This window comes from Anomaloglossus baeobatrachus, chromosome 7 (genome assembly GCF_048569485.1).
Source record: "Anomaloglossus baeobatrachus isolate aAnoBae1 chromosome 7, aAnoBae1.hap1, whole genome shotgun sequence".
NCBI classification, from domain to species: Eukaryota; Metazoa; Chordata; class Amphibia; order Anura; family Aromobatidae; genus Anomaloglossus; species Anomaloglossus baeobatrachus.
In genome coordinates, this window is record NC_134359.1 from 98,781,351 (window position 1) to 98,798,669 (window position 17,319).

The following is a 17,319-nucleotide window of genomic DNA, read 5'->3' on the forward strand; positions in this document are numbered from 1 at the left end:
TGTGTGGCTGCTGGCTGATATTTTTAGGCTAGGGTGCTCCCAATAACGTGGGCCTCACTTTTTTAATTATCTATTGTACGATGTAGACACTCCCGCCAGGTGCCTGACAGCTGTCTGACTGCAACCACTCAGCATGGGGGCACATCTGACTGCAACCAATCACAGTTTTTGGGGGGGTGTAAAGTAAATATGTATGATGCAAACGAGTGGGTCGGGAGGCCACAGGCCACTCCAGCATTGATTGTGTCATTCTGGAACCAAGTTGGTGAGCTGCGGTTTTGTTAAGAAACAGCAGGTAGAACATAAGCAAACAGTTTGTGACCATGCGTTTCTCGTCCCTTCATCGATTTCAGTGGGTGACAAACACGAATGAACATGCTGTTTTTTTTTTTTGTTCAAAGACTTTTAAACAAAAAAAAAAAAAAAAAAGTGCTGACAAACTGCAACGTGCTCACAGCAAAATCAACTGCACCAAAAAAAAAAAAAAAAAAAAAAAAAAAGCAGCGTGCGCATGTAACCTAACAGCGGCACAAGTTGGGAAACACTTTTGCTGTATATATGATACAACTGAACATGTATATATAGTTACACTATGGATTGGGATAAAACGGACAACTATAAGGTTACATAGCAACATGGGACCAGTCTACCAGAACATTATGAACCATGGAATGAAGATTACAGAAAGTTATTTGTAGATTAACTAATGTTTGTTACTTTTTTGTTGTCGCTTACCAGTCAATGGAAGTTGTGGTCCATGAGTAAAGATCTGAGCGGGCACCTGGTGAGGATTGATTCCATATCGCAGAGGAAGCTGAGACACACCCTTACTATACTGCTTCCGGAAATAATCAGAGATGGCATCATCATACCGCGCAGTGTGTGTAAAAGCCTGTGATGAGAAGCAGAAGCTATAATAAAAGCTATTCAACAATAGACAGCTTTTCTAGCCCCATCACCGCTTCACCTTCAGAGCCAGTTGGCAGCGCCTCTCTAGGGTCGTGTCCTTTTGTTCAGATTTTTCCATTTCATCTGCAATACTGTTGTAATCGCTGGGGTCACAAAGGACAGTGACACGTGCATGATTTTTGGCAGCTGCCCGTAGTAATGTTACACCACCTAAAAAAATATTTTTTGTTTTAGAGGCATGGTAAATTTGCAAAGAATTTAAAAGAAGGGAGTTTGTTTACTTACCGTAAATTCCTTTTCTTCTAGCTCCTATTGGGAGACCCAGACAATTGGGTGTATAGCTTCTGCCTCCGGAGGCCACACAAAGTATTACACTTTAAAAAGTGTAACCCCTCCCCTGTGCCTATACACCCTCCCGTGCATCACCGGCTCCTCAGTTTTGGTGCAAAAGCAGGAAGGAGGAAACTTATAAATTGGTCTAAGGTAAATTCAATCCGAAGGATGTTCGGAGAACTGAAAACCATGAACCAAAAGAACAATTCAACATGCAACAACATGTGTACACAAGAACAAAAGCCCGAAGGGAACAGGGGCGGGTGCTGGGTCTCCCAATAGGAGCTAGAAGAAAAGGAATTTACGGTAAGTAAACAAAATTCTCTTTGTCGCTCCATTGGGAGACCCAGACAATTGGGACGTCCAAAAGCAGTCCCTGGGTGGGTAAAAGAATACCTTGATAAAAAGAGCCGAAAACGACCCCCTCTTACAGGTGGGCAACCGCCGCCTGAAGGACTCGCCTACCTAGACTGGCGTCTGCCGAAGCATAGGTATGCACCTGATAGTGTTTCGTGAAAGTGTGCAGACTAGACCAGGTAGCTGCCTGACACCTGCTGAGCCGTAGCTCGGTGCCGCAGTGCCCAGGACGCACCCACGGCTCTGGTAGAATGGGCTTTCAACCCTGAAGGAAGTGGAATCCCAGAAGAACGGTAGGATTCAAGAATTGGTTCCTTGATCCATCGAGCCAAGGTTGACTTGGAAGCCTGCGAACCCTTACGCTGGCCAGCAACAAGGACAAAGAGGGCATCTGAACGGCGCAGGGGCGCCGTGCGAGACACGTAGAGTCGGAGTGCTCTCACTAAATCTAATGAGTGCAAATCCTTTTCACATTGGTGAACTGGATGAGGGTAAAATGAAGGTAAGGAGATATCCTGATTGAGATGAAAAGGGGATACCACTTTAGGGAGAAATTCCGGGACCGGACGTAGAACCACCTTATCCTGGTGAAAAACCAGGAAGGGGGCTTTGCATGACAGCGCTGCCAGTTCCGACACTCTACGGAGCGACGTAACTGCCACTAGAAATGCCACCTTTTGCGAAAGACGTGATAAAGAGACCTCCCGCAGCGGCTTGAAAGGTGGTTTCTGAAGAGCCGTTAGCACCCTATTGAGGTCCCAGGGTTCCAGCGGACGCTTGTAAGGTGGGACTATGTGGCAAACTCCCTGCAAGAACGTGCGGACCTGCGGAAGCCTGGCTAGACGCTTTTGAAAAAAATACGGAAAGCGCCGATACCTGTCCCTTGAGAGAGCCGAGAGACAAACCCTTGTCCATTCCGGATTGAAGGAATGAAAGAAAAGTGGGTAAGGCAAAGGGCCAGGGAGTAAAACCCTTATCAGAGCACCAGGATAAGAAGATCCTCCAAGACCTGTGATAGATCTTGGCGGACGTTGGTTTCCTGGCCTGTCTCATAGTGGCAATGACATCCTGAGATAACCCTGAAGACGCTAGGAGCCAGGACTCAATGGCCACACAGTCAGGTTGAGGGCCACAGAATTCAGATGGAAAAACGGCCCTTGAGATAGCAAGTCTGGGCGGTCTGGGAGCGCCCACGGTTGACCCACCGTGAGATGCCACAGATCCGGGTACCACGACCGCCTCGGCCAATCTGGAGCGATGAGAATGGCGCGACGACAGTCGGACCTGATTTTGCGCAGCACTCTGGGCAGCATCGCCAGAGGAGGAAATACATAGGGCAGTCGAAACTGCGACCAATCCTGAACTAATGCGTCCGCCGCCAGAGCTCTGATCTTGAGATCGGGCCATGAATGCAGGGACTTTGTTGTTGTGCCGTGACGCCATGAGATCGACGTCCGGCGTTCCCCAGCGGCGACAGATCTCTCGAAACACGTCTGGGTGCAGAGACCATTCCCCCGCGTCCATGCCCTGTCGACTGAGAAAATCTGCTTCCCAGTTTTCTACGCCCGGGATGTGAACTGCGGAGATGGTGGAGGCTGTGGCTTCCACCCACTGCAGAATTCGCCGGACTTCCTGGAAGGCTTGGCGACTGCGAGTGCTGCCTTGGTGGTTGATGTAAGCGACGGCTGTGGCGTTGTCCGACTGGATTCGGATCTGCCTGCCCTTCAGCCACCGATGAAAAGGCCAATAGTGCTAGATACACTGCCCTTATTTCCAGAACATTGATCTGAAGGGAAGACTATCGGAGTCCAGGTTCCCTGAGCCCTGTGGCGGAGAAAAACCGCCCCCCACCCTGACAGGCTCGCGTCCGTCGTGACCACAGCCCAGGTGGGTGGTAGGAAGGATTTCCCCTGCGACAGAGAGTTGGGAAGGAGCCACCACTGAAGTGACGTCTTGGTTGCAAGGGACAGAGAGACGTTCCTGTCGAGTGAAGTCGACCTCCTGTCCCATTTTCGGAGAATGTCCCACTGGAGTGGCCGCAGATGGAATTGCGCGAAGGGCACTGCCTCCATCGCTGCCACCATCTTCCCCAGGAAGTGCATGAGGCGCCTCAAGGGGTGTGACTGACCCCGAAGAAGAGATTGCACCCCTGCCTGCAGAGAAAGCTGTTTGTCCCGCGGTAGCATGACTACCGCTGACTGAGTATGAAACTCCATCCCAAGGTACGTCAGTGATTGGGTCGGTGTCAACTTGGATTTTGGGAAGTTGATTATCCACCCGAACTGCTGGAGAGTCGCCAGAGCGACGGAAAGGCTGTTTTGACACGCCAACTGAGAGGGTGCCCTGACTAGGAGATCGTCTAAGTAGGGAATCACCGAGTGGCCCTGAGAGTGTAGGACCGCCACAACAGATGCCATGACCTTGGTGAACACCCGTGGGGCTGTCGCCAGGCCGAAAGGCAATGCCACGAACTGAAGGTGTTCGTCCCTGATGGCGAAGCGCAAAAAACGTTGATGTTCGGGTGCGATCGGCACATGGAGATAAGCATCCTTGATGTCGATCGATGCTAGGAAGTCTCCTTGTGACATTGAAGCGATGACAGAGCGGAGAGATTCCATCCGAAACCGTCTGGTGCTCACATGTCTGTTGAGAAGTTTGAGGTCCAGAACGGGACGGAATGAGCCGTCCTTCTTTGGCACCACAAACAAGTTGCAGTAAAAGCCGCGACCATGTTCCTGGGAGGGGGGGGGGGGGGGAACAGGGATCACAACTTCTTCTGTTTTCAGAGCGTTCACCGCCTGAAAAAGTGCATCGGCTCGCTCGGGGGGCGGGGATGTTCTGAAGAAACGAGTCGGAGGACGAGAGCTGAACTCTATCCTGTAACCGTGAGACAATGTCTCTCACCCATCGGTCTTGAACATGTGGCCACCAGGCGTTGCAAAAGCAGGAGAGCCTGCCACCGACCGAGGATGCGGTTCGTGGATGCCGAGAGTCATGAGGAGGCCGCCTTGGAAGCAGTGCCTCCTGCGGCCTTTTGGGGGAGTGACTTAGCCCGCCACGCATAGGAGTTCCTCTGGCCTTTCTCCGGCCTGCTGGACGAAGAGGATTGGGGCTTGGCGGAGGGACGAAAGGACCGAAACCTCGATTGTATCTGTCGTTGCTGAGGTCTCTTTGGCTTGGACTGGGGCAAGGAGGAGTCCTTTCCCTTAGATTCCTTAATAATCTCATCCAATCGTTCGCCAAACAATCGGTCGCCAGAAAACGGCAAACCGGTTAAGAACCTCTTGGAAGCCGAGTCTGCCTTCCATTCGCGCAGCCACATGGCCCTGCGGACTGCCACAGAGTTAGCGGATGCCACCGCTGTACGGCTAGCAGAGTCTAAAACTGCGTTCATGGCATAGGAAGAAAAAACTGACGCCTGGGAAGTCAAAGACGTAACCTGCGGAGCAGAATTACGTGTAACGGCATTAATCTCAGCCAGACAAGCTGAGATAGCTTGTAGCGCCCACACGGCTGCAAAGGCCGGGGCAAAAGACGCGCCCGTGGCTTCATAGATGGATTTCATCAGGAGCTCTGCCTGTCAGTGGCATCCTTTAGCGATGATCCATCTGCAACAGATACTACAGATCTAGCCGCCAATCTAGAGACTGGGGGATCCACCTTGGGACATTGAGCCCAACCCTTGACAACGTCAGAAGGGAAGGGGTAACGTGTGTCAGTAAGGCGCTTAGTAAAGCGCTTGTCCGGAACCGCTCTGGGCTTCTGGACAGCATCTCTGAAGTTAGAGTGATCGAAAAACGCACTCCGTGTACGTTTAGGGAACCGAAACTGGTGTTTCTCCTGCTGAGAAGTCGACTCCTCTACAGGTGGCGGAGGAGGAGAGATATCTAACACCTGGTTGATTGACGAGATAAGATCATTTACTATGGCGTCCCCGTCAGGTGTATCAAGATTGAGGGCAACGTCAGTGTCAGAGCCCTGAGCTGCGACGTCCGCCTCGTCCTCCAGAGAGTCCTCATGCTGGGAACCCAAGCAGCGTGAAGAAGTCGGGGAAGATTCCCAGCGTGCCCGCTTAGCCGGTCTGGGACTGTGGTCTGGTCCGGAGTCCTCCCCATGAGACCTAGGGCCCCCCCTGGGAGCGTGCTGCGGCGCAGGCAGAGAGGGGCCTGGGGGTGAAGATCCAACAGGGCCCGGGGCCTGTGTAGGGACCGGTCTGGACTGCAAAGCTTCCAGCAGCTTGGCAGACCATTTGTCCATGGACTGAGCCATGGATTGTGAGAGTGACTCAGAGTTTTTCAGCAAAGACTGCAAACTCTGTCCCTGCCGCCTGGACAGGTGGCGCAACGGATTCTACCTGAGCCGAGGGGCCCACTAGTGACCGAGGCTCTGGTTGTGGAAGCAAAACAGGGGTTGAGCATTGCTCACAGTGAGGGTAGGTGGAACCCGCAGGTAACTTAGCCGCACAAGAGGTACAGGTCGCAAAATAACCCTGTGTCTTGGCCCCCTTGCTCCTTGTGGACGACATGCCGTGGTCTCCTAGGAGAGTGATCACTGAGGGTATATGGGAAGGGTATACAGCCCGACCGAACAGAAATATATAAATATATATAGTATCTATTCCGGCACCCTAAGGGGACCAGCACCGGGTGACCGGTGTGGCTTACCGACCGCTAAAAAGCGGAGTGTGTGTCCTCCAGATTCCCTGCCTTAGGTCTCCCAGCGTTGCAGAGCTCTTTCCAGGAAATCTTCCACAGGCAGAGTGCCAAAGAAATGGCTGCCGGAGCTCTCAGGGGAGGAGAGAAGCTGTGGGCGGCGTTAGAAAAGTGCGGGAATCTGGAGTCCCCACAGTGATCAGTGAGGGGGGGGGGGGGGGGGGGAGGAACATACAGGATGCCCTGGCCCTCACAGCCGACGTCAGGTCGGCAGTCCCGCCCTTATCCCTGCCGGACGGCGCGGAAGTCCGCCGGCCGTCACAAATAAGCAGCTGCTGCAACGTCCGGGATGTAGGCGCTCCATGCACATCCCCCATGGGGATACAGAGTACCTTAGTGATGCAGGGCCCGGTCCCTGAGGACTAACAAGCTCCTGTCCGACAGATTCCCCCAGGGGCTGCGGAGGGAGCACGGCCCCAGTGACTGGATGACCGCTCAGGATCCCACTTCTCCCAGAGCCGCTAAGGGATGGTGAAGGAGACGGCATGAGGCTCCTGCCTTTGTACCCGCAATGGGTACCTCAACCTTAACAGCACCGCCGACTTAGTGGGGTGAGAAGGGAACATGCCAGGGGCCCCGTGGGAGCCCAACTTTTCTTCCAACCGATATAACTAAAATGAGAAGCTGAGTGGATGTGTGCCTCCTTCCACACAAAGCATAAAAACTGAGGAGCCCGTGATGCACGGGAGGGTGTATAGGCAGAGGGGAGGGGTTACACTTTTTAAAGTGTAATACTTTGTGTGGCCTCCGGAGGCAGAAGCTATACACCCAATTGTCTGGGTCTCCCAATGGAGAGACAAAGAAATATGCAATATACATAAAAAAATTTATTTAATCTTGTAATCTTGAGAACGGAGATTTTTAAAGGGAACCTGTCACCTAGAATATGCGTTCTGACCCATCAGCAGACACCATGTGTGCCCTAATTACACCTCCCTACCCATCCCTGTGTTATAAAATTGTATAATATGAAAGTAATAGGAAATATGAAGGAAATCATTTTTTATGTAAATTAGAGATCTTCTGGTCACAGGGGCGGCGCCTTGCCCCCTGCATACTTTCCGTGGTATCATGCCCCTGTGGGCGTGATACCATGGAGTCACATGAGCGACGTCAGCGTCGCTCATTCTATCCTGCATGCGTTTACACTTACTACTGCGGCAGGCTTCTCTTCCAGGTTCTCCTTGTCGGTTTCAGACGTGCACTGCGCATGCACAATGCGCGTCTGAAGCCGGCGCGTGAACACCCAGAAAAGAAGCCTGGCACAATGCGCGCAGGATAGAATGAGCGACGGTGACGTCACTCATGCGACTCCATGTATCACGCCCACAGGGGCATGATACCACGGAAGTATGCAGACATCCATAGGGCAAGGTGCCGCCCCTCTGACCAGAAGCTCTCTAATTTACATAGGAAATATGAAGGTAATGTTTTTAATTACTACTTTCATATTATACAACACAAGGATGGGTCGGGAGGTGTAATTAGGGTACACATGGTTCTGCAGATAGGATATGAATATGCGTTCTGACCTAGGTGACAGGTTCCCTTTTAAGTTCTTACAGCACACTTTGGTGACAAAGTTGATGGCCACTTCTGAGATGACCAGTTTCAGAGACCAGGATTACATGCTCACTACACCGCTTGTAAGCACCACGCAGCTGGGCTGGATCTGGCCGGGTTCAGTTCCCCGGAACTCCTCCTATAAATCACGGAGGTGTTAGAGGTCCAGACACCCGGGACAGATCGTGGCAGCCAAGTGCCACAATACGTGATCGATAGCAGTAATCAGCTGGAATGGCAATTGCTGCTGTTAAAAGGATGTTAACTGTAGTACTTGCCATGACAAAGTAGTAATGATATCAAAAGTAATACTTGACTGCTTTACCCCTTTATTTATTTTCAACCCCTTCATCCCAGGGCAATTTTTTTTTTTTTGCTCCCCTTTTTTCAAGAGCTGTAAGTTTTATTTTTCTGTCAATCTTGCCATATGAGGGCTTATTTTTTTGCAGGACATGTTGTATTTTTAAAATGAAGCCATGGGTTTTTACCATATAGTGTACTGAAAAACAGCAAAAAAAAAAAAAAAAAAATTCCAAGAGCAGAAAATTTGCAAAAAAAAAAAAAAAAAGTGTAATGGCACAATTGTTTATGGGATATTTTATTCACAGTGTTCACTATATGGTAAAACTGATGTTTGTGTGAGGTCTCAGGTTGGTACTAGTTTGTAAATACCAAACATGTATAGGTTTACTTTTATCTAAGGCTAGGTTCACATCTCCGTTTATCAGTCACATGTATCGCTTGACGCTTGTGACTGATGAGTTGTACAACGGATGACAATAGAATTCATTGTCTGATTCCATTGTAAAATGTGAGAGAGCGATCAGCTGATAGTTTGGCCGAGAGAGCATGCGCAGTGGAATCAAAAGGATTCCGCTGCTCAAAAAATATGCTACATTCTTTGTTCCTGCCGCCCGACGGTCAGTCGTTCCACGACTGATCAGTCGGGCGGAGGATGCAATGCAGCATCAGTCACAATCTGACGCTCATACAAGTATGTGGGAACAACGGAATCCGCCAAACAGATTGTTAACCAGAGCGGCGGATTGTGACTGATACAAATTGACGGAAATGTGAACCTAGCCTAAGGGGTTTTTTAAAAAAAAAAAAAAAATTTTTATACACTATATATAAAAAAAGAATTTTTACAGGTATTTAACTCAATTGTTTACTTAAAGTGAACCAGTCGCTTATTCTAAACAATCTGCAAAGATCTTGCGGGGGTGGGGAGGGCCAAAAAAAAAAATCCACACTGAAATCCGCAAGCGGTATGGTGCGGAAATGCTGCAGGTTGTTGCCTGCGGGATTTCACAGTTCTCCCTGCTCCTGCTGTCCGTGGTGCTGACGTCTCCGGCCCGTGCTTTTGTCCCGCGCGGCTGCCTCCGGCTCTCTGCTGTTTGTGGGTTAGCTGTGCACTGCATATGCATGAGCTGGCCTGGAAGCAGTATCCGGAGGCAGCCTCGCAGGATAAGGCGAGTATAAGATCAGCGGTGACTTCAGTCAGCTGATGTGCAGTGACCGCTGGAGTCCTCCACCTGTCACTGCAAAGCACATCAGTGAAGTCACCGCTGATCCCGGCGGCTCACTCCACTTGCGTCCTGACCCTCACAGTGAGCAGTCATGGTCTATGGCGCTCACTGAGTGCCAGGTGTAGCAGAGCTGGAAGCGTCGTGGGACATCTTGTGAATTACATGGGACCTGGAGGGCTGTTATTAGGGGTTAATAAAGTGGTGAAAGAGGGGGCTTATTTGTCTTATTTTAAATAAAGGATTTTTTGAGGTGGTTGTGCTCATTTACTTTCACTTACAGTTTAGTGAGGAGGAGATTGGTGGGGGGGGGGGGGGGGGAGGGTGTCAGACGCCTGCAATCACTAAACTAGGACTTAGTGGCAGCTATGGGCTGCTGCCATTAACTCCTTCATTACCCCGATTGCCACCGCATCACGGCAACGGGAAGAGCCGGGAAAAGTCCGGGACTGTCGCATGTAATGGATGCGGCAATTCCGGGGAGCTGCTGGCTGATATTTTTAGGCTGGGGGGCTCCCTATAACATGGGGTTCCCTAGCCTGAGAATACCAGCCCCCAGCTGTGAGGCTTTATCCTGGCTGGTTATCAAAATTGGGGGGGGGGGCTCCGCACGCAGTTTTTTTTTTCTTATTTATTTTACTGTACGCTATAGACCCGACCACCGGCAGCTGTGATTGGTTGCACTGAGACAGCAGTTACTCTGCGGGGGCGGGTTGTGTCTGCATGCAACCAATCACAGCCACTGGTGAGCAGGCAGGAAAGGAGTGAATACGAGATGGAATAATGAGCTGGCTCTGGAAGATGAAAGAAAGAGCCACCGTGGGAGCAGTGCGACAGCCGCCTGGTCATCGGTGAGTATGAAGCGCTTGCTCCTACCCCTTTGGGCCAGATTCTGTTCCCCATAAACTTTATATGGGTAGCAGCATCTGGCCAGATACCGGGGGATCAATCCTCCGCTGACCCAAAGTCAGCGGGTGATTGATCTACCAGCTCTCGAAACCGCAGGGACCAGCGGAAAAGAAGAAGTGACATGCAATTGTTTTTGCTGTGGGAATCCCACAGCAAAACATGCAGCTGTCAAAATCCGCATAGTACGCAGAGCATTTTTTTCCCCCATAGGATTTGCTGGTGAATCACTGCAGAAAGGTTATGAACATTTTCAACAGCGAAACATGCAGCAAATCCGCAGGAAATTCCATCTAGTGCGCACAGGGCCTTAGACATTTACAGCATCTCCATAGATTTACACCAACTCAAGAGCATGACTTATTTGGAACAGTGTACCCAAACAATGAGAGGTTATGTAGATGCAATAAAACGACATGTTCTAAGCTTTTACACTCCTTTACACGCCCTATGTGCTGCCTGAAGTGATTAAGGAAAATCAGCCAACAAAAAGATTTAGGCCATGTGCACACTCTGCTTTTTTGGGTGCAGCTTGTGGTCCTAAACTACAAGTATGACCTTCCCCAGCAAAGTATGAGAAATCTGAAACGCTGGGTGCACGTTGCTTCTTTGCCTGCATGTTTGGTTGTGAAAAAAAACTAAATAAATAGCCTGTCACTTGTTTTTCCATTGACAATGTTAAACATAAAAAAAGGGGCAAAAAACACCGAAAACTCATGCATTTTTTTATGCGTTTTTCTGTCAAAGGGTGCATTTTTTGCTGGAGAAACAAAACTGCAGCGTGCGCACATACCCTTAAGGGTGCTTTACGCGCTGCGACATTGCTAGCGATCTCGTTAGCAATATGACACGCCAGATCGCAGATGCGATCTGCCAAGATCGCACATAGGTAGTTTATAGCGACGGTCACATGTGCGATCTCGGCAGATCACATCTGCGATCTGGCGTGTCACATCGCTAACGAGACTGCTAGCAATGTCGCAGGTGGAAAGAACCCTTTATTCTTGTTTCCTTATGAAATGAGGCTTCTGCAGGGTCCAGCTCAGATTTCCAGAGCTACTATTGCAGCAGGATGCGTCTGTTTAATCGTAAAAAGGCACATACAAAAAGCATTGACGATCCACACAATCTCCGAAAGAAACCAGGTCAATTTGAATGTGGTTGAAAAGTCTTAAAAAAACACTGTTCTCACACATGGACAGTACAGGAGCCAAAGACGCAAAGCAGTAAAAAAAAAAAAACAAAACCGCTTCAAGTACATAAAACTGTTCATGGGAAGCCCAGAAGTGAAGAGCTCCCATAACGCTAAGATGGAGAAACACGTACCAATATCAATCTGCTCAACAGCTTCCTCCATCGTCACACCAGGTGCAGACACAGTCTTCACAAAGGGATACAAGTTGCAGACTACCACTCTGCAAGACAAGGGGGGGGGGGGGGGGGGGGGGGGAATTTACATGTTACTGAGAAAACAAAATAAAAGTTGGTCAAAACTAAAAAAGGGAATTTTGTTTACTTACCGTAAAATCCTTTTCTTCTAGCTCCTATTGGGAGACCCAGACAATTGGGTGTATAGCTTCTGCCTCTGGAGGCCACACAAAGTATTACACTTTAAAAAGTGTAACCCCTCCCCTCTGCCTATACACCCTCCCATAGACCACGGGCTCCTCAGTTTTGGTGCAAAAGCAGGAAGGAGAAACTTATAAATTGGTCTAGGGTAAATGCAATCCGAAAGGATGTTCGGAGAACTGAAAACCATGAACCAAAAGAACAATTCAACATGAACAACATGTGTACACAAAAGAACAACCAGCCCGAAGGGTACAGGGGCGGGTGCTGGGTCTCCCAATAGGAGCTAGAAGAAACGGAATTTACGGTAAGTAAACAAAATTCCCCCCTTTGTCGCTCCATTGGGAGACCCAGACAATTGGGACGTCCAAAAGCAGTCCCTGGGTGGGTAAAAGAATACCTTGATAAAAAGAGCCGAAAACGACCCCCTCTTACAGGTGGGCAACCGCCGCCTGAAGGACTCTCCTACCTAGACTGGCGTCTGCCGAAGCATAGGTATGCACTTTATAGTGTTTCGTGAACGTGTGCAGACTAGACCACGTAGCTGCCTGACACACCTGCTGAGCCGTAGCCCGGTGCCGCAATGCCCAGGACGCACCCACGGCTCTGGTAGAATGGGCTTTCAGCCCTGAAGGAAGCGGAAGCCCAGAAGAACGGTAGGCTTCGAGAATCGGTTCCTTGATCCGAGCCAAGGTTGACTTGGAAGCCTGCGAGCCCTTACGCTGGCCAGCGACAAGGACAAAGAGCGCATCTGAACGACGCAGGGGCGCCGTGCGAGACACGTAGAGTCGGAGTGCTCTCACTAGATCCAAAGAGTGCAAATCCTTTTCACACTGGTGAATTGGATTAGGGCAAAATGAAGGTAAGGAGATATCCTGATTTAGATGAAAAGGGGATACCACCTTAGGGAGAAATTCCGGGACCGGACGCAGAACCACCTTATCCTGGTGAAACACCAGGAAGGGGGCTTTGCATGATAGCGCTGCTAGCTCAGACACTCTCCGAAGTGATGTGACTGCCACTAGGAAGGCCACCTTCTGCGAAAGACGTGATAGAGAGACATCCCGCAGCGGCTCGAAAGGTGGTTTCTGAAGAGCCATTAGCACCCTGTTAAGATCCCAGGGTTCCAGCGGACGCTTGTAAGGTGGGACTATGTGGCAAACTCCCTGCAGGAACGTGCGGACCTGCGGAAGCCTGGCTAGACGCTTTTGAAGAAAAAAAAAAAAAAAAAAAACACGGAGAGCGCCGATACTTGGCCCTTGAGAGAGCCGAGTGACAAACCCTTGTTCATTCCGGATTGAAGGAATGAAAGAAATGTGGGTAAGGCAAACTGCCATGGAGGAAAACCGTTATTAGCACACCAGGATAGGAAGATTTGACAAGACCTATAATAGATCTTGGCGGACGTAGGCTTCCTGGCCTGTCTCATCGTGGCAATGACATCCTGAGATAACCCTGAAGACGCTAGGAGCCAGGACTCAATGGCCACACAGTCAGGTTGAGGGCCACAGAATTCAGATGGAAAAACGGGCCTTGTGACAGCAAGTCTGGGCGGTCTGGAAGCGCCCACGGTTGACCCACTGTGAGATGCCACAGATCCGGGTACCACGACCACCTCGGCCAGTCTGGAGCGACGAGAATGGCGCGACGGCAGTCCGACCTGATCTTGCGTAGCACTCTGGGCAGCATCGCCAGAGGAGGAAACACATAAGGCAGTCGAAACTGCGACCAATCCTGAACTAACGCGTCCGCCGCCAGAGCTCTGTGATCCTGAGACCGTGCCATGAATGCCGGGACTTTGTTGTTGTGCCGTGACGCCATGAGATAGACGTCCAGCGTTCCCCAGCGGCGACAGATCTCTCGAAAACACGTCTGGGTGCAGAGACCATTCCCCCGCGTCCATGCCCTGACGACTGAGAAAATCTGCTTCCCAGTTTTCTACGCTCGGGATGTGAACTGCGGAGATGGTGGAGGCTGTGGCCTCCACCCACTGCAGAATCCGTCGGACTTCCTGGAAGGCTTGACGACTGCGAGTGCCGCCTTGGTGGTTGATGTAAGCGACGGCAGTGGCGTTGTCCGACTGGATACGGATCTGCCTGCCCTCCAGCCACCGATGAAAAGCCAATAGGGCTAGATACACTGCTCTTATCTCCAGAATATTGATCTGAAGGGATGACTATCGGAGTCCAGGTTCCCTGAGCCCTGTGGTGGAGAAAAACCGCTCCCCAACCTGACAGGCTCGCGTCCGTGGTGACCACAGCCCAGGTTGGGGGTAGGAAGGATTTTCCCTGCGCCAGAGAATTGGGAAGGAGCCACCACTGAAGTGACGTCTTGGTTGCAAGGGAAAGAGACATTCCTGTCGAGGGAAGCCGTACTCCTGTCCCATTTGCGGAGAATGTCCCATTGGAGTGGCCGAAGATGGAATTGCGCGAACGGGACTGCCTCCATCTTCCCCAGGAAGTGCATGAGGCGCCTTAAGGGGTGCGACGGACTTCGAAGAAGGGATTGTACCCCTGCCTGCAGAGAAAGCTGTTTGTCGCTCGGAAGCTTGACTAACGCTTGCTGGGTATGAAACTCCATCCCAAGGTAAGTCAGTGATTGGGTCGGTGTTAACTTGGATTTCGGGAAGTTGATGATCCACCCGAACCGCTGGAGAATCGCCAGAGCGACAGATAGGCTTTGTTGACACGCCACCAGAGACGGGGCCCTGACTAGGAGATCGTCCAAGTAGGGAATCACCGAGTGGCCCTGAGAATGCAGGACCGCCACAACGGATGCCATGACCTTGGTGAAAACCCGTGGGGCTGTCGCCAAGCCGAAAGGCAATGCCACGAACTGGAGGTGTTCGTCCCCGATGGCGAAACGGAGGAAACGATGCTCGGGCACGATCGGTACATGGAGATAAGCATCCTTGATGTCGATCGATGCTAGGAAGTCTCCTTGTGACATCGAGGCGATGACCGAGCGGAGAGATTCCATCCGGAACCGTCTGGTTCTCACATGTCTTTTGAGTAGCTTGAGGTCCAGAACGGGACGGAATGACCCGTCCTTTTTTGGCACCACGAACAAGTTGGAGTAAAAACCGCGACCACGTTCCTGAAGGGGAACGGGGATCACAACTCCTTCCATCTTTAGAGCGGCCACTGCCTGAAAAAGCGCGTCGGCCTGAGCGGGGGGTGGAGAGGTTCTGAAGAAACGAGCCGCAGGACGAGAGCTGAACTCTATCCTGTAACCATGAGACAGAATGTCTCTCACCCATCGGTCTTGAACATGTGGCCACCAGGCGTCGCCAAAGCGGGAGAGCCTGCCACCGACCGAGGATGTGGTTAGATGAGGCCGAGAGTCATGAGGAGGCCGTCTTGGAGGCAGTGCCTCCTGCGGCCTTTTTGGGGGCGAGACTTGGATCGCCACGCATAGGAGTTCCTCTGGCCTTTCTCCGGCCTGTTGGACGAAGAGGATTGGGACTTGGCGGAGGGACGAAAGGACCGAAATCTCGGTTGAATTTTCCTCTGTTGAGGTCTCTTAGGTTTGGCCTGGGGTAAGGAGGAATCCTTTCCTTTGGATTCCTTAATCTCATCCAATCGTTCGCCAAACAAACGGTCGCCAGAAAACGGCAAACCGGTTAAGAACCTCTTGGAAGCCGAGTCTGCCTTCCATTCGCGCAGCCACATGGCCCTGCGGACTGCCACAGAGTTAGCGGATGCTACAGCCGTACGGCTAGCCGAGTCCAGGACGGCGTTCATGGCATAGGACGAAAAGGCTGACGCCTGAGAGGTCAAAGATACAACTTGCGGAGCAGAATTACGTGTGACAGCATTAATCTCAGTCAGACAAGCCGAGATAGCTTGGAGTGCCCACACGGCTGCAAAGGCCGGGGCAAAAGACGCGCCCGTGGCCTCATAGATGGACTTCACCAGGAGCTCTGTCTGTCTGTCAGTGGCATCCTTTAGGGATGAGCCATCTGCAACAGACACCACGGATCTAGCTGCCAATCTGGAGACTGGAGGATCCACCTTGGGACAGTGAGCCCAACCCTTAACGACTTCAGATGGGAAGGGGTAACGCGTGTCAGTGAGGCGTTTAGCAAAGCGCTTGTCCGGGACCGCTCTGGGCTTCTGGACAGCATCCCTGAAGTTCGAGTGATCAAAAAACGTATTGCGTGTACGTTTGGGGAACCGAAACTGGTGTTTCTCCCCCGCCCCCTCCTGTAGAGGAGTCGGCGTCTCAGCAGGAGAGAGATCCAACACCTGGTTGATGGACGAGATAAGATCATTTACTAAGGCGTCCCCCTCAGGTGTATCAAGGTTAAGGGCGACGTCAGGGTCAGAGCCCTGAGCTGCGATGTCCGCCTCGTCCTCCAGAGAGTCCTCAAGCTGGGATCCCGAGCAGCGAGAGGAAGTCGGGGGAAGAGTCCCAGCGAGCCTGCTTAGCCGGTCTAGGACTGCGGTCCGGGCAGGAGTCCTCCGCCTGAGACAGAGGGGCCAACCTGGGAGCGCGCTGCGGCGCGGACCGAGAGGGGCCTGGAGGCGACGAGCTAACAGGGGCCAGGGCCTGTGAAAGGTCCGGTCTGGACTGCAAAGCCTCTAGCAGCTTAGAAGACCATTTGTCCATAGACTGTGCAATGGATTGAGAAAGTGAGTCAGAGTTTCTCAGCAAAAGAGGCGAACTCTGTCCCTGCAGCCTGGTCAGGGGGAGCAGGGGGGACTACATGAACCGAGGGGCCCACTAGTGACCGAGGCTCCGGCTGAGCAAGCGAAACAGGGGTCGAGCATTGCTCACAGTGAGGGTAGGTGGAACCCGCAGGTAACATAGCCCCACAAGAGGTACAGGCCGCAAAAAAACCCTGTGCCTTAACAGCTTTGCTCCTTGTGGACGACATGCTGTTGTCTCCTAGGAGAGAGATCACCGAGGGTATATGGGCAAGGGGTTCACAGCCCGACCGAACAGATATATACACACATACACGTGTGTGTGTGTGTGTGTGTGTGTGTGTGTGTGTGTGTGTGTGTGTGTGTGTGTGTGTGTGTGTGTGTGTGTGTGTGTGTGTGTGTGTGTGTGTGTGTGTGTGTGTGTGTGTGTGTGTATCTATTCCGGCACCCTAGGGGGACCAGCACCGGGTGACCAGTGTGGCTTACCGACCGCTAACGAGCGGAGTGTGTCCTCCAGATTCCCTGCCTTGGATCCCCCGGAGCTGCAGAGCTGTTAACTGAGAATCCTCCACCGGCAGAATGCCAAAAAATGGCTGCCGGAGCTCTCAGGGGAGGAGTGGAGCCGTGGGCGGTGCCAGTAAAGTGCGGGAATCTGGGGTCCCCACAGTGATCAGTGAGGGGGGAGGAAAACATGCAGGATGCTCCAGCCCTCACATCTGACGTCAGGCCGGTAATTCCGCCCTTACCCCTGACAGGCAGGCCCGGGGGCGGGATTTTTGTGACTAGGCCGCGATG

The 17,319-nt window shown here is 51.6% G+C and overlaps 1 protein-coding gene across 1 annotated transcript in view; it reads right to left on the reverse strand.

Moving 5' to 3' along the window:
- ATIC (5-aminoimidazole-4-carboxamide ribonucleotide formyltransferase/IMP cyclohydrolase) overlaps positions 1-17,319 on the reverse strand; it is a 51,456-nt gene that overhangs the window by 15,441 nt on the left and 18,696 nt on the right. The window contains exons 5-7 of the mRNA XM_075318945.1: positions 11,633-11,721; positions 968-1,119; positions 736-892 (exon numbers count right to left, since the gene is read on the reverse strand). Coding sequence (XP_075175060.1) covers positions 736-892; positions 968-1,119; positions 11,633-11,721 — 398 coding nt within the window. The remainder of the gene's footprint in view (positions 1-735; positions 893-967; positions 1,120-11,632; positions 11,722-17,319) is intronic.